Source organism: Rattus norvegicus, chromosome 11 (genome assembly GCF_036323735.1).
Source record: "Rattus norvegicus strain BN/NHsdMcwi chromosome 11, GRCr8, whole genome shotgun sequence".
Lineage (NCBI taxonomy): Eukaryota > Metazoa > Chordata > Mammalia > Rodentia > Muridae > Rattus > Rattus norvegicus.
This window is the reverse complement of record NC_086029.1, coordinates 46,334,869-46,357,329: the sequence shown is the minus strand read 5'-3', so window position 1 is coordinate 46,357,329 and position 22,461 is coordinate 46,334,869. Positions and strand designations below refer to the sequence as shown.

General features: G+C 46.8%; 2 protein-coding genes across 10 annotated transcripts in view; one reads left to right on the top strand and one right to left on the bottom strand.

Moving 5' to 3' along the window:
• Positions 1-8,514: 8,514 nt before the first annotated feature.
• Cbr1 (carbonyl reductase 1) lies at positions 8,515-10,925 on the bottom strand. The gene is made up of 3 exons (NM_019170.3): positions 10,544-10,925; positions 9,966-10,073; positions 8,515-9,060 (listed from the first exon to the last, which is right to left on the bottom strand). The coding sequence occupies exons 1-3, from the start codon at positions 10,830-10,832 to the stop codon at positions 8,624-8,626; spliced, it is 834 nt and encodes a 277-aa protein (NP_062043.2). The 5' UTR covers positions 10,833-10,925; the 3' UTR covers positions 8,515-8,623.
• A 2,380-nt stretch (positions 10,926-13,305) lies between these two features.
• Positions 13,306-22,461, top strand: part of Setd4 (SET domain containing 4) — a 28,685-nt gene continuing 19,529 nt past the window's right edge. For 4 of the 9 annotated variants that reach the window (XR_005490970.2, XR_594989.4, XM_063270281.1 and 1 more), the window contains exons 1-3: positions 15,475-15,608; positions 17,962-18,060; positions 20,749-20,786. Coding sequence is in view for 5 of the 9 variants with exons in the window: in XM_063270281.1 (XP_063126351.1) it covers positions 15,542-15,608; positions 17,962-18,060; positions 20,749-20,786 (204 nt within the window). In the remaining 4 variants the exon portion in view is untranslated. Of the gene's footprint in view, positions 13,504-15,445; positions 15,609-15,661; positions 15,682-17,961; positions 18,061-20,748; positions 20,787-22,461 lie in introns of those variants that run through there. The other 5 variants (XM_039087979.1, XM_039087971.1, XM_063270278.1 and 2 more) reach the window with 3 other exon arrangements.

The following is a 22,461-nucleotide window of genomic DNA, read 5'->3' as shown; positions in this document are numbered from 1 at the left end:
TATGCCATGAGGTTAAAAGTCAGTGGAACAGGCAGGGAAGCTCAGCACCGAGCACTTCCTGGTGGTCCAGAGGACCTGGGCTCGGTTCCCAGCACTCATTTTGGAAGGCACACAACCGCCTGAAGCTCCAGACCCAGAGAACTCAGTGCTCGCTTCTGGTCTGCCCTCTCCCTCACACAAATGTGGTATTTCCACATACACATAAGCAGAAAGGAACTCAGAACTATTTAGGGTGAGTGTGAAGATAATAAAGGAAAAAGAGGCATGGAGGAGGGAGAAGGGAGAGAAAAGAGAAAAAACAAAGAAGGGAAAACAAGGAGGGACAGGAGTACCATGGAGAAAGAGCTAGAGGTTAGAAAGAGTATAAGGAAAAGAAACCAGGGAAGGGTGTCCAGGAGCAAAACAGCTCAAGGACAAACGTACAGAAAACAAGAAGTAGAAACACGAGGGTGGTCTTGTTTCTAAACCAATTAGTAAAATCCACAATACTAATGAACGGAGAAGACTGGGAGAGGAGGAAACACAGGAAGTGAAAGAGAGAAGAGGGCCGACGAGAAGGCTCAGCAGGTGCAAGAGCTTGCTGCCAAGTCTGAAGAGCTGAGTTCGATTCCTGGGACCCACATGGTGGAAGGAGAAAAACAAACTCTCGCAGGTAGACCTCAGATTTCAACATGGGACCCACGTGCACGTGCACACACATGCAAACAAAATAAAGCACGTGTAATTAAACATTTTCTTAAAAGAAAGAAACTGGAAAAGTCCATCTGAAGAACATTCACCAACACTGAAGAGAAATGACAAATAAAACATTTAAAAAATACACTAAAGTTAAAAAAGTACTGCTAAGATCAAAATCAAGTGCAAATAAATGGGGAAAAAAAGAGACTTAGGCATAACAAATCCAGAAGATATTGAGGCAACTTCTGCACAGAGGAGGGAAGGGCCAGATGCAGCGCCCTAGGATTCCTATTGGTGAAATGTCTGCTGCCCCTGGAAGTTTTTCTTCCTGTTCCTGCGCCCTCTGCTGGCCACCCTTAGCGCTGTCATCGGACTGGGCAGGTCCTCTCAGCCTTCTGAGGAGAGTTCCAGATATGTTCCCCTTGGGTAGCTAATGGCTCACATCACCCAAAAGCATTGGGAGTGGGGAGCGACCTCAGCACTGGGATCTGCAGAATCAAATAGTCTTCATCAAAGTCAAACTACAGTCCGTGGACAGGACACATTTCTTGGCGTGATTCTCAGCATTCTTCTGCGGGGAAAGTGTGTTTATCAAGTTTCACCTGTGTGAAAGAGTTTTCTGGACTCTGGTGGGTAATCGTGTTTGCCCAAGTTCAGTTGATAAGTTATGTATGGGGTTCTCCCATGCATAGTGTGTCCACTAATCAAATCCCTACTGGATGGGACCTCCCAAAGATGTTTCCAGGAGTCTGGGTGCAATTAGACTCCTCCACCCATTCTGAGGATTAAGCCAAGGGTGTGTCCCAAGGACAACTTCAGTGTCACTGTGATGCAGGCTTTTCCAAAGGAGTTTGTCCACCTGCCTCTGCTTGTGTCATCCTGTAATATCAAGTCAATGGTGAGGTGAGGAAGGCGGGCATCTGTGTGTGGCTGTCTTCATTTTAATATTTATTATTATGAGAATTTCACATATGAGTACCGTGTTTATACCATTTCTGCCCCAACTGCTCCCTATTCCTCCTGCTGCCCCATTCTTTCTCAGGTTTATCATCTCTCCTTCTATAATTATCATTTTACACACACACACACACACACACACACACACACACACACACACACATACACACACACACACACACACACACCACACAAGTAACATACATTCACAGACTACTGACCTCTCACTGGTGTTGTGCACCTGCACATATGTTTAGGGCTTATGACTTTGGGTTGGGTATCCCATCATGGCCTTGTCCCTGAGGCAGACAAGCCTGTTTCTGTCCATTGAATGCCTGTAGCTCTTTATCCAGATGTTGGACCTTGTGAAATTTCTACATCTGTGTTGACATGTCAACTGATGCTTACCTCAGGCAGGGGTCATTTAGACAGTCATTTGTTGAGATTTTGCATGTTCAGTACCCATGTCCTGGTCTACATGTTACATCTGTGTGCAGGCATCTGGGCCTCCGGCTGGAACAGTCTGCCTCCTAGGAGTACAGATGGTGCTGTACATTTATGGCTTGGGGCTGGTACCACACGCCCACTTATTCTTTGAATAGCTGTGACTCTCTGCTCACCTTGGTTCAGTGAAAGAAGCAGTTCATTTTAGAGGAGAGTCCTTATGCTTCTCAGTTTTCTTGAGTGTTGTTCAAAGTTTTGGGTTTCTCCCTTAGTTGCTTGTCCTGTGAGGTGAAGTTGCTCACACAATGCCTTCCTCGTTCCTCCATGACTTGTAGAGCTGTGGTCTCTATAGTGTTGGTATTGAGAATGTCTGCCTTTGCTGTATTTCCCTGACAAACTGGCTGCAGGTCACCTATGTTTTCTGAAGGAATAGGCTCTTGGTTTCATAGGTGTTCTCTCTGTGTTCTCCTGTAGTTGTGTTGGGGTCTTTTCCAAACATGGCAATGTCCTTTCTCTTCCCTTCTCCTCTGTTGTTACTATTGCTGGGAGATCACTGGTGCTTGATTTGAGATGGTTCTCTCTTCCTCCTAAGAGGTATCAGTTTGTGTAAGTTTGTAATTACTTCTCCAGTGCCATCCCTGGATTTACTGTGAAATGATGTAGTTAAAAAAATACTTCATTTTCCCTGCTTATTAAGGATTTATTTCAAGATGTGTGTGTGTGTGTGTGGTGTGGTGTGTGTGGTGTGTGTGTTTGTGTACATGCACACATGTGGTCATATATGTGTCCCCTGCATGCCCACATGTATATGTGTGTGTCCGCATGTGTATAGGTGTGCTGTGTGCCTGCCTGCTTGTATTCCGTTGTAGCATGCATAGGCCTACGAAGTTCAGAAGGAAGTTGAAGTCCTCAGTTAGAGGAATTACTTTAGGGAATCTGAGGAAGTGACTTTGTGAAGTAGTTAGCAATGGCGAGCAGGCCAACTGGGACTGTAATTCTCCACCCCCATCCCCCTCCACGTTTCCCCAAACCCCGTGTGAGTTTCCTTCCTCCTGGTCTGTATTGGGCATGGTGGATCCTTATCAGGCTCATTCAAGGGTGGTGACTGTTTCCCAGGAAGATCATAGCACTGCACCTTGACCCTATTCATTCTGTTTGCAACTGCTTTTGGGTTGTAGGGCCTGACAGACATGTAAATGCTGTCCTATTTATGAGGGATTTAAGCTACATTCTCTACACCGTGGACACACTGGTTTTTGTCCCTGTTTATTCTTTAATAGTGCCTTCATTCCACATCTGTCTGGAACCCCTTATCATACAAATAATCGTACATGTGTTTAATAGAAGCTCAATCCTCTATGCATGAGTCATAATTTTACGCTTTTCCAAAACTCTTATTTTAGCATTATGTACCTTACCCTCCGGCCTAAGAAACAGACCTTTAGGAATATTGAATAATTAAACTCCAAGATGAGATGGTTAGTCAAGGATATCCACTTGGAATCCATTCTTTAAAACCTTTGCAATGCTAGCTGTTATTAAGGTGTGAAGGAAAAATATCTCTGGATCGGAGTATACATTTTCAGACTATCACTTGGAACTCTATGGCCATGAGTTTGATCTTGATGTTCTGGTGTCTGTTTACAAAAACCAAAATAACTAAGAGGAAATGAACATCCCTGTTGGGAGAGAAGCCTTGTGCAATGAACTATGAAAGGCCTGGCTTTCTGTTCAGGGGTGATCATCCCTCCTCCAGCCCAGAAATCACTGGTCCACAGGGAGATCATATCAGAGGCCTTGAGTAATATTCAGGGTTCCTGAGAGAGGAAGGGTCATGGATGGTTCCAGATATTGCAAGCTCCCTTGAGCAAGAAAGTGAGCTTGCACTTTTCTTCATTGTGTGGGATGACAGCATAGACTATGCATGTCCACACAGCCGGTGAGGTTTGCACACCCACATGTCGACGTGTATCTTACCACGCTGACTTGATAGTCAGTGTGAAAGACACACAGTGAGGCTTACTCATTCAGTTTCAGCTCATGTATTACGTTGGTAAAGCTGAGAATTTCTTCCTGCCCCTCTTTGTTCTAGAAACCCAAGCCCGGGGCCTCCGGCATGCTGGCAGACACGTCAGAGCTGAGCAGGATCCAAGCCTTTCGCCCTGGTTGGAAAGCTTTCAACAGATAAAAGGTAAATATAAAATTAGTAGCTGCCTCCTAGCCTCTCCCATGGTTGCAAAGATTTCAATAGGTTTAAAAGTGAAAGAATAAAAGTAATCTAGAAGGCGTCCTGCAGGCTGAGGAGTGGGTTAGGTCAGCCAGCGAACTGCTTGCCTTAGGAGCGTGAGTCAGAGCCCAGGACCCATGGCATAGGCTTTAACCCCCACACTAAGGAGGCAGAGACCGCAGATCCCTGGATCTGGTTGGCCAGCTAGTCCAGCAACTAACCTATCTTTGAAACAGAATGAGAAGCCGAAATGGATCAGAGCAGGGTCCAGCACCGGAGGGGTGACCCCTGAGGCTGTCATGCATATGAGCATCAAAACACATATACACTGTACATGCACATGACAGCACATACACATTACACAAAAGAAAAACCGTCACACACACACACACTGTGTGTTTGCTTCCTGTGTGAGCTCACTCACTTTTCAATCCTTGTGTGGCTTTTCATTGTGAACAAAAATTCGTGACAAGCAGCTGTGTCTGGCTGTGAAGCAGACTCCTGTAGGAGGTCTGTGCCTGAAGGGACTGAAGGACAGGCTGCTATGGACAGACTGGAATTCTCTAAGGTCAGAGGTTAAGGACTTTATGTTGAACTTGGTTTAACTTCTGGAACAGCTCCCCCTTGCCAAACTCTGAAGTAATGAATAAAAACTTTTCAGAAGCATCTAACTCAGCGGACGACTAGCTTCCATCAACCCTTGATCTGAGATTATCATGAGGCAGCATCTTGGGCCTACAGAACAGCTCCATCTTGTACCTGCCTCTGCCGTGCCCATCAGTGGATGTAAAGTTGCCTTCCTTTACGGTGTTCTTAGATCTGGAAGACTAGAACACTTTCCTGGAAGTGCTTCTGAGTTGGAACACAGGATCGAGGTAACCTGATTCTGTATTCTTGCACCACAGCCACTCAGAATGGCTTCAGAATAAATTATCTTATTCTCTTGAAGATGAGAGCTGCGTCTTTTACGTAGACCATCATGGCACCACAACCTGGGGCTCCAAGAAAGATCCGTTTTGAATGGAGGAATCAAGTCTGGCTGCCAGATGCCTGCTTGGAGGCACTGAGTCCGGGCCATTGGGTGTTGTTTCTTCTGTCTGGGGCTCCCCATCGTCTTTGGTTCCGATATAGCACATTGGGTTTATTATGAGCTTGCTAAGAAGGATCCTACTTCAGTAGACACCATTTCTGTCTGTTTTTGAAGCATTTGGATTTAGTATCTGGTTTGAATGTTGGCTTTGAAAGAGCTTTGGTCTAGGCGTTTGTTTTGTTTGCTGGCTTGCTTTTGGATCTCTAAAGGCATTGAGGAGGAATCTGGCTGGTAGCTGTTTTCAGTGCATTGTGCTTTGAAACTTTGAAGACATTTGGGTTTGGTTTTGTTCGATTTGGTTTTCCTCGTCTTTATAATGTTTTAATCTACTCTCATTTGGTTTTGTCTCCTGACTTCCCTCCTCAAATGCTTGATTCTACGTTTTTATGTTGCTTGTCTTATGACCCTGCCAAGTCTCTAGCCAAGGAGTTTTAGGAACACCGGATGATAACTGAAAACTCCTTTAAGCCCAGCACTCATGAGGCAGAGGCAGGAGGACACCTAGAATTCACAGCCAGCCTGTTTTTAAAGTGCATGAAGGTAGTTAGTGCAGTTAGTACAACAGAAGTTACATTTTTGCTATGCTGAGGGTCATCACGGGCTGTTCAGACTCTAAGCTCCTAACTACAGTCCTAAGCCTATCTCCCCAGGCCACTCCTCAGTGTGATGTGTCTTAGCTGAGGGTTGGGTCTCATCCCTGATAGAAGTCTCTGCTTCCAGGGCAGAGATCCTGGGGGAGACTCTGCAGTCTAAATGATTAACAAAATACTCTGTTGGTTTTAATGAAGGGACAAATGAGTACAGAATGCACTTTCGCAGCCCATGCCCTTTTCTTTTGACTATTTGCTTCAAACAGATGTTGGAAAGATTCAAGTGTTTTACATTGTCTTTACAGACATGTTCGTATATCTCACTATCCAGTATAATTTGGGTAAAACAAAGTTTTTAAATTCAACTTTAACTCTATGGGACAGCTACTGTTGGTGGTCAACTTGACTACATCTGGAATCGACCAAACCCCCAATGGCTAGGCACACCCGTGAGAGTTTTACTTGAACTCTCTGACGTGGGAAGATCCACTTCTAGTCCAGGTCCTTGTGATGGGAAGACACACCTCCAACCTGAGCCAAGCCTTCTGCTGCTGGAGGCTTCCAGAGAGACATGGAAGAGGGAGGCTTCCTCTGTTGCTGGCTTCCTCCAGGTTCACTAGGAAGTGCACTAACTTACCGGTATGTTTAGCCTCCTTCCTTGGGATTCCGGCATTTACTCAAGATCAGCTTCTGGATTCTTGGAATTTTTATACATAGATAGCCATGGGAACACACACACACACACACACACACACACACACACACACACACACACACACACACACATACATACACACACATATACACACACACACATGTTCATTCGTTCTATAAATTCTGTTACTCAAGAGAACAGTGAATAAAATATTTACTCTGGCTAGAGACACCCAAAGATTTTGGTTAATTCTTACTATGGAAATTGCACAAAAGACATGAATGGATCCTTGCATTCTTGACATTTTATACTTCAAATACTGACGTTTCTCGCTTTAATTACTGTCTAAAATGTTCTATAGTTCAATTCGCTGGAATTTAAAAAAAATCACTTAATCAATGCTTCAGCAGTAAAAGAGCCAATCTTAGAGTAACTGAGTTGACAGTTCCACTTCTTTTTTTTTTTTTTTTTTTTGGTTCTTTTTTTCAGAGCTGGGGACCGAACGCAGGGCCTTGCGCTTCCTAGGTAAGCGCTCTACCACTGAGCTAAATCCCCAGCCCCGACAGTTCCATTTCTAACCTTTTAAAAAAGTGAGTAAAATTCATCAACTAAAAAGAAAACAGAGATATGCGGTGGGTCCCATAAACTTTGCTCATTTTAGACTCTATATTCTTGGTTATTTAATTTTACTAACCTATGCCCCACATAAACGTAATGTTAGATATAGAGTGTAAATATAACATGTCAGATGTGGCTTTATCAGTATTCCTCTCCTGCAGACTGCTGTCCTGCCCACTACCCAGCCCCCCTCAGTATCAGATCCTAGGAACGAGTCCTAGCTATGAGACTTTTAACATTGTCACTGTGGCCTCTGCCTGCACGGAATGTGACCCTTGGAAAGAGGGAATCTGTGAATGAGAATTCCTGAAAAGCAGCTGTGTCTGGCCGTGAACCAGAATCCTGGAAGGATTTATATGCCTGAGGAGACCAAAGGTCAGGCTACTTTGGAGAGACTGGAAATCTGTAGGATCAGAGGTTAATGACTTTGTAATGGACAATGTTTAGCTTCTAGAACAGTTATTCCTTGTTAACTAACACCTCGTGACAACGAATAAGAACCTCTTAGAAGCTACCGAATCTGTGGAACACTAGCATCCACCAACCCAGGATCTAAGAGTGTCATGAGGTGGCATTTTGGGATATAGGACAGGTCCATCTCATTGTACCTGCCTCTGTGGCGCCCCTCAATGCATTTCAAAGTGGCCTTGATTTATGAATGTCTTAGTTCTGTAAAACTCTAAAACCTTCATCAAAGTGCTTCCAAGTCAGAACATGGAATGGGGTCACCTAAATATGTTTCCCAGGCCGTGGTCCCTTGAATGCCCCCAGGACAAAGGATCCCTTACCCTTTGAGAGCTTTGTTTTGTGTCCCCACTGTCATTACTCAGGCTTTCCCCACAGTGTCTATCAAGGACACCCCTGAGCTGTTGGCACAGACTGCAAGGTCAATCTGACTTGGCTCCTTTGATGATAACTGACTGGAGTCACACTGTACCTTCCCCTGGCCTGAGTTTTACTCCAATTAAATGCCTGGGTAAACCCAGTTTTGCCTGGAAGGTATCTGTAGAAATGAGGACAGAAGGCATGGGTCAGCAGGGAAGAGCACTGGCTGCTCTTGTAGAGGACGGGGCTCCGTTTCCAACACCCATCGCCAGGCTTACGACCATCTTTAACTTCAGTTCCTGGAAATCTCTGCCTCTCTTGGCGCCTAAGAGCACTCTATGGGTGTGGTACCCTTCCAGACACATACTCTAAAGACACTCATATGCACACATTAAAGGACAACTTAAAAAACATTTGCAAACACCTGTTGTGTGCTTAAAGACTTAGTTATGTTTATTTTTCCAGAAGTGATGGTATATTATAAATGTCCCTTGGCTTTCACCAAGTCAGGATAGAAGGGGTGGGGGTGAGAGTTGGATTCACCATGGTTCAACTTTTTTATCTTGAACAAACTGCCCGTGAGGCCCCTCTGCACCTGGAGGCAAAAGGGCCAAGTACACGGGGGTCTCTGCTCCTTCTTCTGGGCTTTTGGTGGCTTTTGGTCCTGCCATGTCGGTTCTGACCCACCCAGGGCAGCAGGCATTCAGGAGGATCTTGTCCTCTCTCCTCTCCTCAGTGAGTTTCCTGGCATAGATTCTGGACAGGACTGTCACCCCTATCTTGGTGACCCCATATGCACTATTGGGCCAGCCTTCTTTCGCATGGACTCCTTTCTTTGCATCCTCTACAAACTTGTTCATGAGCCCCACCAGCTCTTCCTCAGTGATGGTCTCACTTCGAAACTTCTGCTGCAGCTCCGGGCTGCAGCTTTTCAGGGCCCTGAGACTCACGCTGCTTGATACATTCACCACTCTGCCTGAAAACACATCATCATGTAGAGATGCAGACACAGGAGCAACACTTTACAAACGGTGAGACATTAGATCCCCAAGATTTCAGTTGAGACAGGGATGCACAGAAAAGGACTCAAATAGCACAGAATCTGCTGTCTTGCCGTCAAGGTTTGGGTGGGTAGCGAAGCCAGATGACCATGAGGTCTGGTCCAGAGGGCATTCTGGAGAGAGGAGTCCTGAGAGAGCTACACTTAGTCACCTCTGTACCAGAGATTCACATTTCCAAAGCAGCTCACTTGTCTTTACTGGTGTGTATTTAATGAGCAGTGGTTCATATGCTATCCAGAGATTTGGGGGTGTTACAGCACTTCACGACGAAAGTCATGTGATAGCTTGTTTTGCAGAAAGGTGAAGCTTGTTGATGGGGCGCTAACATGAGCCCAGAGGAAGGAAGGTCAGATTACAGAGTCCTGTGAACCAAGCTAAAGACCTGATCTACTTCCTAAAAGATTTTTAGGAGGGGAAGGGTTCTGTAAGAGGTGTAGAAGCCCAGGAAAAAAGGCTGCTGCAGAAAGGAGGCCCCCTCAGGGTTTGCAGGAGTGCAGCTTGACAGCTGAGACCTGCTGTGAGACTGAGCTGAGGGAGGCACTTGGGTCCAACCTGGGGACTTGTGGGGACAGGCTATTGTGAGCAGTGTGATGTCAGTATGTATGTGAAGTGTATTGAGATAATTGGAATCCTAAAACCCCCTCAGGGGTGAGGAGGTGGAACCAAGGGACCTTGGAATCATACTGAAAGGTTAAAGAAGAGCTGGGTATGCAAAGATAGCGACAATGGCTACAAAAGATCAGACCCCAAGGAGCAGAGCCACACCTCCAAGTGGCAGAGAGGCAGGTGCAGAGAGGGAGAGGAGCTGGGCCAGACTCACCTTGGGGTTTTATTATAGGGAGTAGCTCCTTGCAGACATCTTGGGTACCAAAAAAGTTGGTTTTCATTGTCACCTCTGCTTGAATGTGGAAGGGGGTGGGGTCAACAACTTTCAGGAGGAAAGAGAACAGAGTTAGCTGGGCGGACAGTTCCAGAGCATTAGAAATCCACTTCCAAGTACTTCTGTGTTTAGTTGCAGCACTGCCCCATTGAGTATCTGACAATGTTCTATTGTTTTTGAAACACACCACCACTCGGGGAGGCTGAGTGAAGGTCGTGTATCAGGATCGTAATGTAACACTTTTTTCCCTGTCTCTCCCCTCAATCTCTTGTTTATTTACCAGAAGTATCGCTAAGCCCAATTACTCAACAACCGCTTGAGGGGAACCTGGAAATGATGGCGACCATTAAGGCTCTGCTTTCCTGGAGGCCTGCAGCCGCTACCTTGCCGCGTTTCTCCTAGGGGATCTGTTTCAGAGTCCTACATCATAGTACTTCTGATCCTAGTAATGCTCCCCAGAGAGGCACAGTCCACTCTGGTCCCAGGCTTTGGGCAAGTCACCACACCCTGTGGCTTACCTTTGAAGGCGATGCCCGCATTGTTGACCAGCACGTTCAGTCCTCCGTACTCCTGAAGCAGAAAGTCACGCAGCGCGCGGATGCTCTGCGGGTTGTCGATGTCCAGCTGGTGGAAGCGTGGGCTCAGGCCCTCGGTCTGCAGCTGCTTCACCGCCTCGTGGCCCCGTGACTCGTCCCGCGCCGTGAGGACCACGTCCCCCAAGAATTTACGACAGAGATCACGTACGATCGCGAATCCGATTCCTTTGTTAGCACCAGTCACCAGTGCCACGGGTCTGTCGGAAGACATGGCTGCGTGTGCGTAGAAAGGCCGTCGGAGACCAAAGAACCTGGGGTAAACTCTGCAGCTGGGAGGCAGCGGGACAGCTTTTCTAGTCCGGTTTTCCAGGGGGCCAGGATTTGGAATGGAACCAGCACGCACGCGCAGTCCAAGCCCCTCCCCCCATGGGCGTGGCTTGCCGGGGACTGGTTGTGTTGTCTCTGGTCAAATTGATGTATGTCTTGGAAGTGGCTCACCTTCCCAGGACTGTGGCTGTTTTTATCAAAGTTTAGCATGAAAAGAAAGTTGTCAGATTGTCTGTTATTTCTGAGTATGTAGGCCGGTGATGGTGGTTAAAAACCAGCCAGGAAAATGTCAAGGTCATAAGATTGACATCTCAGGCTTTTTCCCAGGGAGTTTTGAAGCCAGCAGCCAGGAAGACTGCAGGAGAAGGCTGGTGGGAGGGTGCTCAGCTGTCGGACCGGTAATCATGCATTTAGCTTGCCCATGCGACACGGTCTTCTTCAGTGTTTGTATAAATTTTGCACCATTTTCCCCAACTTGCAAATTGGAACTCTTTCTGGTGTTTAAAAAAATAAAGCTTTCACTTAAGTCGTAGGAACTTGAATTGTAGGAGAAACTGGAAGAAATTGCTGATGAATCGGAATTTGTATTGAATTTCCCTCTTAGGACACCAAAACGAAGCTATTGGGTAATCTTTGGGCAGGAAACATTCCTTACTAGCCTGGGGTATCCCTTTAGATACTTCTAAGAGCTTTGCCTTACCGGAATGTTAGTATCGAAGTGTACAGAGGTGTGGGCCTTCAGAGAAGGCTGCTCTTTTGTGCTCAAAATAGCAGTATGATGCACCCTTTAGTCCTTTTTAAAGATAACATGATGCCGCAGGCTCAGAAAATTACATTTGGGAAACAAGTTTTGTCACTGGTTCCTGACATTCTGGAAATAGGCTTCTTGAGGTCAAGTTTCATTTCCTATTGCTATTAGACACAAGTGGCTATTTAGATTAAAATAAGACGTATATTAGGAATACAGTAAAATAAAGGAAACAGGTCATTTCTATTTCAAAAGATTCTATCGCCTCATATAGATTGCTTGTAAAGCGCCATTTGAACACCTAGGCAGGTGTTTCACAAGCCTTAATAATCAGGAAGTGCTGCCCAGGGTGGGATGGTTCAGCAGGTGAGGGCAAGCACCTCGACAACCTTGTAACCTGAGTTCAATCTTTGGAACCCATGTAATCACTGGAGGCAAAAACCACGTATGTGTGTTCTGATTGAACGTACGTCTGTGTACCATGTGCATGCCTAGAGGCCAGAAGAGGGCATCAGGCATCAGATCCCACAGACTGGAGTCACACGAGGTTGTGAGCTGCCATGTAGGTGCTGGGCACCAGAGCATTGCTCCTAACTGTTGAGAAATCCCTAGCATCCCACCCTTGACATTTTATGGAGGTGCTTGGAGAATCACATGTATTGTACGAAGTAATCCAGAAATTACATGTATTCACAAAGCTATAGCAAAATATCACATATCAACAGCAAGACAAGCTTCCAATTCTATTCGCACTTCCCTTTTGTGATCCCAGGTAATTGTATTTATTCTATATGATTTCATTGGCGTTTTAGGTTTTGTGCCCATCACAGTTAAGACACAAAACACTCCATCAGCACGAGTATCCTTCTTGTTGGTCTTTCTTGAGTAAACAGCCTTCCATTCTCTTGGTACTCCGCATTGTTACACAGGTGAGGTCATACAGTGCCTGATTGGGTAACTGCTTTGTCATTCAGGATGATTAAGCAGTTTGTGTTTTTCTCTTTTATACCAGTGACTGTTTGGTCTGCAATTTCCATACCTCCAGATACTTTCTCTGTGGCTGCAGTGAGACAGATGCTCATTGAATTATTTCAGTACAAGAGCCATTCAGGGGTAGTTCAGGATGTATAAGGAACCTAAAGAGTAGTGAATGACGATAACGGTGCGCCTGGGTCTGGTAGCTGGAGGGCAGGGCAAAGTGGGGACCAGGTAAGCCAGCCAGCCTGGTGGAGGGGGCACACACAGGGAAGTCAGAGAAAGAAAGGACACGGTGAGGAAAGAATTCCCTTTGGCTCTTTGGAGCAACGGTCAGCAGCTATACTCATAGCCTTACGGTTTTGGTGTGGAGACCTTAGAACTGCGCATGCGCGTGGCAGAGGCGCAGGCTCGCCGCACGCAGTCGTTTTCTCCACCGCTTGGGGAACCGCCTGCATCTGCACTCCTGTTCGCCACCGTACCTAAGTTAAACAGAGCACTTCCGGTGGGCCTGGCGTTGCCCGGGTAACAGGAGAGGAGTTCCGTTGGCTTTTCTGAGTTCTGTCTGGATTCAGACCCCAATTTCCTGTGCGGGCGAGTAACCTCTCCCTGACCGGAAGTCAGGGCAGGGCGACTACTGCGCAGGCGTGGTGTGTGGCCTGGAGGCCCGGGTTTGTTAGCTGCTGCGGAAGATGTGGAGTGAATGATATCGGCTTGGTCCTGGGCCGAGACCCTGGGCCGCTCTGTGGCGTGCGGCCATCACTGGGGTCCGGTGGCGAGCAGGGGACAGGGCTGTAGTGGAACTGCGCGTCCTCGTGTGCCACTCGTGGGCTCCTGAACGGACTTGGTGTCCCGCTCCAGACTGACTCATAAAGCAAGTCTTCCTGCCGAGGTAGATTAAAACTGCCTGGGCGGCTTGGCGGCGGTCCTTTTCTGCCCTCGATATATATATATATCTGTGTGTGTGTGTGTGTGTGTGTGTGTGTGTGTGTGTGTGTGTGTATTTTTAAATCATTTCCATTGGTGTAGCTCATGTTAAATAGGTGTAAGTTACTTATGTCACTTTAGTATTCGTCTATACGGTACAGGGTAGGATGCAAATAATAAAGGCTCCTTTTAGGAATGCTTTCCTAGGCAAGCGCTTTTTTTTTTTTTTTTTTTTTCCGGAGCTGGGGACCGAACCCAGGGCCTTGCACTTCCTAGGCAAGCGCTCTACCACTGAGCTAAATCCCCAGCCCCTTAGGAATGCTTTCAAATAATGTTTTTTAGGTCGTTTTGTTACAGAGTCATGCTATTCTTTTTTGCTCAGAGACAGGGCCCAAAGGGTTTTATCTTACGTTATGTATATAGGCGTGTTGCCTACCTGTATGTCTGACCACCGCATGCGTGCAGTGGTGGGAGGCTAGAATAAGGCTTTGGATCCCCTGGCAGCGGAGTTACACATGTGGGTGCTAGGAACTGAACCCTGATCTTCCCCAGGAGTCCCATGCGCTCTTAACCACGAAGAAAGACATCTCCATCTTTTAAATTTGAATTTTCTTCAACTTTAGTTTTACTCAGTATCTCTTGTATCGTTTTAAATGTTAACATGTATCTTCCAAGAACGCTCAAATTTGCTTCTGTTAATTTCTACAGTTGGTCTACACTGCTGTCTGTTCTCTGGATCTTTCCTTTTTGGCCTTTGAGAGGCTAACTTGCAATGGAGCAGTCATTTTACGTCTTCTGGTCATCTCTGGCTTGCGCTCTCTTTAGTCAACTGCAAATGCTCATTTATACTGACCTTTGGATACTGGTGTCTAAAAATCCAGTTTCACTGGGTGGGGCCTTTTTTTTTTCCTAGCACTTCTGAGCTGATTGGTGCTTTATAATGACCGTGTATTTTTTGTATTTAAGGTTATTTTATCTGTTTGAATGTCTTGCCTTCATTTTCTTCTGTGTACTGTATGTGTACTGTGGCCTCACCCACTGAGCTGTGTCTCCAGTCCCTGCATGTTATTAAGCACTGTCAAGTAGCAATGTACTAAATGGTGACTAGCATTGAGCTGTGCAAGTCACCAGAGGATATGTCTAGGAAATCAGCTGTGAGAATTTAGTCGGTAGGGCCTCCAGTTGGTTTTCTTTGGTTTTTTTAGAGCAGTGATTCTCAACTTTCCTGATGATGGGATCCTTAAATACAGTTCCTGATGATATAGCGACCCCAGCCATAAAATCATTTTGCTGTTTCATAACTAGTATTTTTGCTACATTATGAATCATAGTGTACATATTTGATAAAAGAATATCTGATAGGTGATCCCAAAGAGGTTGTGACCCACAGGTTGAGAACCACTGTTTTAGAACCCCATCCCTACCCCAGTGGGGGACTTGTTACTTCAGGGATCCCGATTGAACACTAGATAAAAACGTTTAGCATTCAAAGCGTTTAAGAAAAGGATTTTTTAAGGTTGGGGATTTGACTCAGTGGTAGAGCGCTTGGGTTCGGTCCCCAGCTCTGAAAAAAAGAAAAGAAAAAAAAAAAAGAAAAGGAGTTTTTTTTCTTTTTAAAAATGAAAACGTGGGGCTGGAGAGATGGCTCAGCGGTTAAGAACACTTACTGCTCTTCCACAGATCCTGAGTTCAATTCCCAGCAACAACATGGTGGCTCACCACCATCTGTAATGGGATCTGTTGCTTAGAAGAAGGTGTGGCTGAAGACAGTGACAGTGTACATTGTGTGTGTGAGTGTGTGTGTGTGTGTGTGTGTGTGTGTGTGTGTGTGTGTGTGTGTAAAATAAAGAGATATTTTAAAACAACCCTGAAAACATTCACCAAAATAAGTACTTGTGCATTCAAAGGTGCCAAGGTCTTCAATTCTTATCCAGCTGGAAAGTGAGGCAGCTTCTCATTACTCTCCGTTGAGCGGGACACAAGAGGCTCCGTCCTGGGTTAGCATGCAGAGACGGAGAGGAAGAACAGAGAGGGTGAGGAGGCGACGTCGAAGCTCTGGCTCAAGAGGAGGTACAGGCTGCCTGGGAGGAGCTCTGTGTGGAGGAGGCACTCCTCACAGCACTTAATGGAGTCCTTGCATGCTGTGAGAGGATCAATGTGTTTGCCTCATTGTTTCTACTGCATCCTCTGTGGCTCTTCCCTGGGTTTATGCTTCTGTTTGTCCATCCCTTTGCCTGCTTCTGTTTGTCCATCCCTTTGCTCTGGCCTCTCTCTCTGAGTATAAAGCATCTCCGATTGATGGTCTTGTCCTCGGCCTGGTGGATGCTGCCTTTTTATGCCTTGTTTTCTCTGTGTCGAATATCTGCTTTTTGTTCTGGTTCTCCTTTAGTGTTCTCTTTTATATTAAATTGGTATTTTAATTTCTAGTTGTTTTTTCACTATATGTTTAATCAATATTAATTAATTTATTTTTATCTTATGTATACTGGTGTTATGCCTGCATGTATGCCTGTATGAGGGTGTTGGGTCCCCTGAAATTGTAGTTATAGACAGTTGTGAGTTGCCCTGTGGGTGCTGGGAATTGAACCAACCTCTAGAAGGGCAGTCAGTGCTCTCAACCACTAAGCCATCTCTCTAACCCGTTCACTATATATTTTTATATATTTTCTGGAGACAGAGTTTCATTGTGTAGCCTTGGCTGGGCTTCTACTCATTATATAGACCAGGCTAGTCTTAAATTCACAGATGTCTACCTGCCTCTGCCTCCTGAGTGCTGGGGTTAAAGGCATGCTACCACGCCTGTGTTAATAAATATACACGCACACACACCCAATTACTAACATATTGATAGTTTCAAGTCTTTTTTTTTTTTTTTTTTTTTTCGGAGCTGGGCAAGCGCTCTACCACTGAGCTAAATCCCCAACCCTGATAGTTTCAAGTCTTAGCTATCCATTCTTTATTAGTTTGAACCATGGTCTCACTATAGCCCAAGCCCTGAATTTACTAGTAGCTGGCTAGCCTTGAACTCCTGGTCCTCCTGTTTCCCAAGTGTTGGGGATGAAGGTGTGTGCCACCATGCCGAGTTCATCCATCTTGATCAGAATCTGTTGTTTCAGTTTGAGCTTGAGTTACCTTCACTGAATGGCGTGTACTGACTAGCTTAAATAGAATGACTTGTGGTAGAAAGGTTGAGAAATGTAACATCAAGGTCTGAATAACTTGGTTCCTGGAAGGGGCTGTCTGCCCAGCTTGTGGCTAGCTTGGTTCTTACCCTGTCCTCAGGTGGCAAGGAAGTCTCTGTTCTTTCCACTTTTGTTGGAAAGGGGTGCCAGTGGTCAGGTCTGTGGCCTCATGCACCATAAGTGCATGCTGCATCACTGAGAAATACCCCCTCCTAAGGCCACCAGTCCCATCATGGAAGGACCACCCTTGTGACTTTAACCCAGGTTATGTACCTCAGGGTCCATTTCCAAATATCCCCAGAGCCTCGACGTATAACGAGAAAACATAAAATCTCTGTGTCATGTTTATGATGTGTCCCTTGTTTTCAGCAGTGCTTATAGCTTTAGATGTATGTGTACATTATGGATATACATGCATCATATCCCTAAACATACAAATAAATGTTTGGATCTGTGAAGAATTTCACAGTAATAGCATTTTTGGAATTTGAGTTTTTGGTTATTACTAGTATGTGGAAATACAGTTAACTTTTTCCATATTGATTTGTATCTTATTTGCTAAGCCCATTTGTCGTCTTAGTAGTTGTTTTGATGTCTTCTCAGTTCATGATTGTGCTTAACGTCTTCTGAAAATAATTTTTCTTTTCTTCCTATTTGGTGTTTTGATTTATTTCCTGTATTATGCTGGTTAAATAGTTGTTATACCTTGCCCTGCTCTCGATCTTAGGAGGAAGTCACTTAACTTTCACAGTTGATGTGGATTGGAACAGTGCTGGGATTTGAACATACAGCTACAGACATTCTAGCCCTGGGTTATAGCCCCCCCTACCCCGCCCTGCCCCACCCCGACCCACCCAACTGCCTTGCCTCACCTCACCTCACCCTGCCCCGCCCACCATGCCCTGCCATTCCCCACCCAACCCCATCCTGCTCCGGTCTGTCATGCCCCCTGGGTTTTCTGTTACATGTTTTTATATGAGTATGGAAGTTTCCTTCTCTCTTCATTTGCTGGTAATGTTTACCAGACCGATATTAGATTTTATCAGATGTTTTGTGCATGCATTGAAGTAATGGTTTAGGGAATGGAGTTTCTGTTTAGCTTGTATCATCTTCAGTTTTAGCGAGATTTGTTCCCTTTATGATCTGCCTGTCTGAACCGCTTCAGCAGATTTATACCTTGAAATGCTGGCCTGCTGATCCAGTGGTGTTAATCGTGCTATATCCTCTTCTCTCCTGATCAGTGAATGAGAGCTGCAGATCTGAATTTATAGAGCTAAGAAAATGGCTGAAAGAGAGGAAGTTTGAAGATACAGGCTTATTAGTACCTGCCTGCTTTCCAGGTGAGAGTCATGGGGAAGGAGGGGTGGGTCATTTCGGGAAACACATCTGTATATTGGGCTTCCTAAGTCACCATTTGTGTGTACTCTACCTGACTGTCTGAAGAGAGGGGGTGCATGGAAAGACATGGCAAACGAGAAAGAAAAAATCGACGTGAAGAAGGAGGAAGATAAAATAAGGGGAAGCCACGGGCCAGGTGTAGCAGCGGACACCCTTGTCCCCGACACTTGGGAGGCAGAGGCAGGCCAGTCTGTGAGTTTCAGGCAAGCCAGGGCTATGTAAAGAGACCTTGTTTCAAAAAATATAAATAAATAAAAAAACAGAAAGGGAAAATAATGAGGGAAAGACATAAAGTCTTATGCATGGTGGGTGTCATCTGAGCCCACACGATCGGCAGGATCGTACGTAACAATCAGGGTCTGTGAACAAACCTTGGAAAGTGTTCATCTTCATCTGCACTCATCCCGATTAGGATGGCCACCATCAGCAAAACACCTGGCACGACTGCTAGTGATGACCTTGAGGAACGGATTCCCTGGTTTACTGCTGGCGGGAATGCAGATCCGCCAGCTACTCTGGAAAGCAGCAGGGAGACTCCTCAGAAAGCTAACAGTGAATCCCCCATGTCACTGAGCTGTATATAGCGCTTGGCATATGTCCAAAGGACTCAACAGAACAGGACTCAGCCTTGTTCACCACTGCTCCATTCACAGGAGCCAGGGAATGAAAACAAATGTCCTTCTCGGATGAGCGGGCAATGAGGTGTGGGCGTGCGCACAGTGGGATTCCACTCAGCTGGGAAGGAAATGGAACGTGTGAAATGTGCAGGGACATGGATGACCCTGAAGAGACCCGGTGAGGTGACCCTGACCTGGAAGGATAAACGGTGTGTGCTCTTCTCATCTGTGGTCCCCAGCCTCAAAATCCTCCCTCATAGAAGAGGCCACTCTTCACAGCAGCCACCACAGAACCCCGCAGCCGGACACAGTGCAGAGGTTGACAGATCAGGACAGCCCAGCCCTACAGGAGCATCTACGTCACAGCATCTGCGCTCAGGAACATCCCTGAAGGAGGAGTGTAGGAGCTAGTAGACCAGGATATCTGCGGTGAAAGTCTCTCCTAGAGATGGCTGCATAAACAAGACTGGAACAGCAATGCCAGCGTACGTGTTAACAAGGAAGGGGTGGAATGTCGCGGGTCCCACTCTAGACAAAGAACTACAGGCAGCTAAAGATGCTGGGAGGAGACATTGCCTCTCCCAAGGATGAGCTTCCTTACTGCGTAGCCAGTACAAGAGGTAAAGAAGTTACAGAAGCCTGTGTTAACAGCTTAGCAGAAGTTTGGCTATCCCTGGAACCTCGGCCTGAGGGAAAGACCTTGCCTGAGGCCTCCCATCAAGCACTGTGTACTGGTCGGATGTTCCACCACATCCCTTGAAGTGGTCGGATTTGGGGGACTGTGTGCACAGGTGGGTCTGTCTCAGGCACAGCATGTAGTTTTCTGAGGATGAGTCATGTGGCAACCAACCAGTTGAGTTACTTTTTCTGTAGAGTGTGTGGCTCCAGGAGAGGAACTCTTAGTGGGGGCGTCAGTAAACACTGTCCCTTAGGTAGTTTGGATCTGCTTTACTCATGGAGGAGCAGCTCTGTGGGCTTCCTGTCATCCGCACAGAAGCAGGTTAACATTTCCCTCTGGAATTTGATAGCTTCTTGTGGGGGCTAAGTTGGCATTAGTTCTGAATCAGTTTCTTAGGACTTGGGCAGTGTACCAAGGACATGTGTGGCAGACAAGGCCACGGGTGGGTTGAAGGTAACTACAGAACACACCAAGATGCTTTTCCAGAGGACTGGGGCACAGCAGGGCATGCCGCGTGCAACCATAGCCCTAGAAGTACATGCTGTTGGCTCCTCCCTCTGGCCACTCGGTAGCTTCATTTGGAAGACATTAACTTCTTACAGCTCTCAAGGTAAATGGCTTCCCAGTGTCTCTGGCGACGTGAGATGGTACTCATGAGGATGAGTTAGTCACACGTGGTGACTGAGCTGCAGGCTGAACATTGATCGACAGAGGGTTTATAGGGGCAGAATGTTTGGCCAGCGTGAACTGTGGATGCATTCAGGGAGGCAGAGGGCTTACAGGTGACAAGGAAGAGTTGCACCGTTGCTCTGGACAGTATCCCCAGGACAAGAGGAAGAGTGTGCATCTAGAGCTCGGCAGATGACTGCTGGGCATCCTCCCATGATGTTTCTGAGGAGTTTTCTGTGTTTGTTCCTATCGTAAGACAGTTACTATGAAGAATCTCCTCTTCCCTGGCTCCACTTGTCAGGCCCAACACCCATTTTGTTTCTGAGGACATTCACAGGAATGTCACCTGGAATGCCAGCCAAGGGCGGGATCTTCTTTGTGTTTCCACGTACCAAAGGGTGAGCATAAGTTACGTTCCTAGGTCAGCACATGGAGTTCTCCACCAGCCATTGGGAGAATAATGCGAGCATCCTGTGTCAAGGTCTTTAGGTCGTGACCGGACCCATCTTTACTCAAGGAGTGTAAACCACACAGAGGCCAGGTCACTGTCCAGAATAGCCTTCTGCTCCCCTGGGAGAGGCCAAGAGACGCTGTTGAGTGTGTAAAGGGGTCTCCAGGGTCTGCAAGGTGCAGTGTGTTTACCCTCCATGGTTTGGTTCTTCTAGGAACAGGAAGAGGGCTGATGAGCAAAGCGTCGCTGCAGGTGAGGACTTTTCCTTCATCCCGGAGGCCCAAGATGGATCCTGCTGCTGTGTGTGTGCGTGTGTGTGGTGTGTGTGTGTGTGTGTGTGTGTGTGCTGCTGGGTGTGTGTGTGCGCACATGCATGCGTATGCTCGTGTGTGCATATGCACAAGCTTGATCACATCAAGTGAATTAAACCTGTAGCCATTTCTCACTTGACAAACAGGTGTGTTTGGTTAGGATTATGCCTAGGAACCTTGAGTTTTCTGTGTGACAGACACTGCTGCTGACACAGTTTGCAGTTGATGGGACATTAGACAAGCATGGAGAGGACAGACGACCTCTCCTCAGAGAGCCTGTGTGCTTCCAGCTTCCTGTCACTCCCAAAGCCTCTGAGGGAGCCAAGCAGGGGCACAGGCTTCCTGCCTCTCCTAAGGATGGGCCAGCCTCAGTGGCTTTACAGGCTGTTTGCCACCGTACAAACTAGTGCAACGTTCACAGCCTTTGACACTTTGAAAGTTTGAAGTCTAGTTAAGATCCCACCTCCAGGTGTGTGCTCCCCTGTTCCCCGGCTGCCTCTCGGCCTTGGCGCTCTTCTCCCTGAGTGCAGGGACTCTGTGGCCTTGGTGTGCAGCCTCGACTCTGGGCATGAAGACCCTCCACAGAGATGTCATCTCTAGTCTCTGGTGGCCCTTACCCTATGGAACCTTGACTGGTGGTCATCCTCATCTGCTTGTGGCACTCTGGTTCCTGACTGTGAAGCGGGTCCATACTCTGAGGCAGCTGCAGAAGCAGGGGTGGACAGGGCAGCACCAGGCTGTGATAAGAGGACTAGATGGCTGGACAGTTGGTGGAGAAGGATGGCAGGACCATGTGAGAGCTGGTGGAGAAGGACAGCAGGACGACGTGACAGCTGGCCCTGAGCCTGGCTGCAGCTCTTCAATTGTCTACCACACCTGCCAGCTAAGGGTGCTGGGCCTCCCTGGTGTGCTGTGTCCACACAGACCACGCAGAGGTGCCGGGATAGTTAAATGGTGTGCAGCAGTGTTACGTTATGGGTGCGTGGTTAGAGCCCTTCCAGCTGCTCCCTGCTGAAGGATACCTAACAGCCCTTGGACTCAGCAGCTGAGCAGAAGCAAAAGCTTCTGTAGGCTTTCTCCAGCTTGCTCAAGTGCAGACCCTTCTTCCAGTGCTCTGGGCAAAGACAACTAGCCCGACAGCTTGTATTGTGAGTGGTGAGTCCTTCACAACTTCTCCATGGTCTCACAGACCTTATGCCTCAGACCTAATATTATGCTTTCCCATGGTGAGAATGCTAACACTGGCAAAGAATTCAAGTACAGCTGCTGTGGAATGAAGAAGTGTTACCCTTGACTGGCTCATGAGAACCTGGTGCTTCATGTGAGGGTGTGAAGAAGCACTGCGGGACTCTCTTCAGAGCTGGCATACTTGTGAGGAGTGTGGCCTACCAAAGCTGAACATCACGTCCCAGGTGCTCAGAGTTGCTGAACATTCTTAGTTCAGATCTGCCTTTCTGTGGAGGATGACAGTGTCTCTGATGGCAAGTTCAGGAAGCTTCCAGGCTAGGTGTTCCGTGGAGGCAGAGGCAGGTGATTCAGGAGTTAAAGGCCAGTCTGATCCACACAGTGAGTTTTAGGTCAGCCAATGCTATCTACATAGTGAGACTCAATCAGAA

What these genes read in the sequence shown, in the direction of transcription:
- Cbr1 (NM_019170.3), bottom strand. Translation starts at nt 10,832, where the DNA reads ATGTCTTCCGACAGACCCGTGGCACTGGTGACTGGTGCTAACAAAGGA. An exon ending in TGCGGGCATCGCCTTCAAAG is followed by an intron (nt 10,074 to 10,543) that starts GTAAGCCACAGG and finishes TCCTCCTGAAAG; the next exon opens with TTGTTGACCCCACCCCCTTC. An exon ending in CCCTATAATAAAACCCCAAG is followed by an intron (nt 9,061 to 9,965) that starts GTGAGTCTGGCC and finishes ATGTGTTTTCAG; the next exon opens with GCAGAGTGGTGAATGTATCA.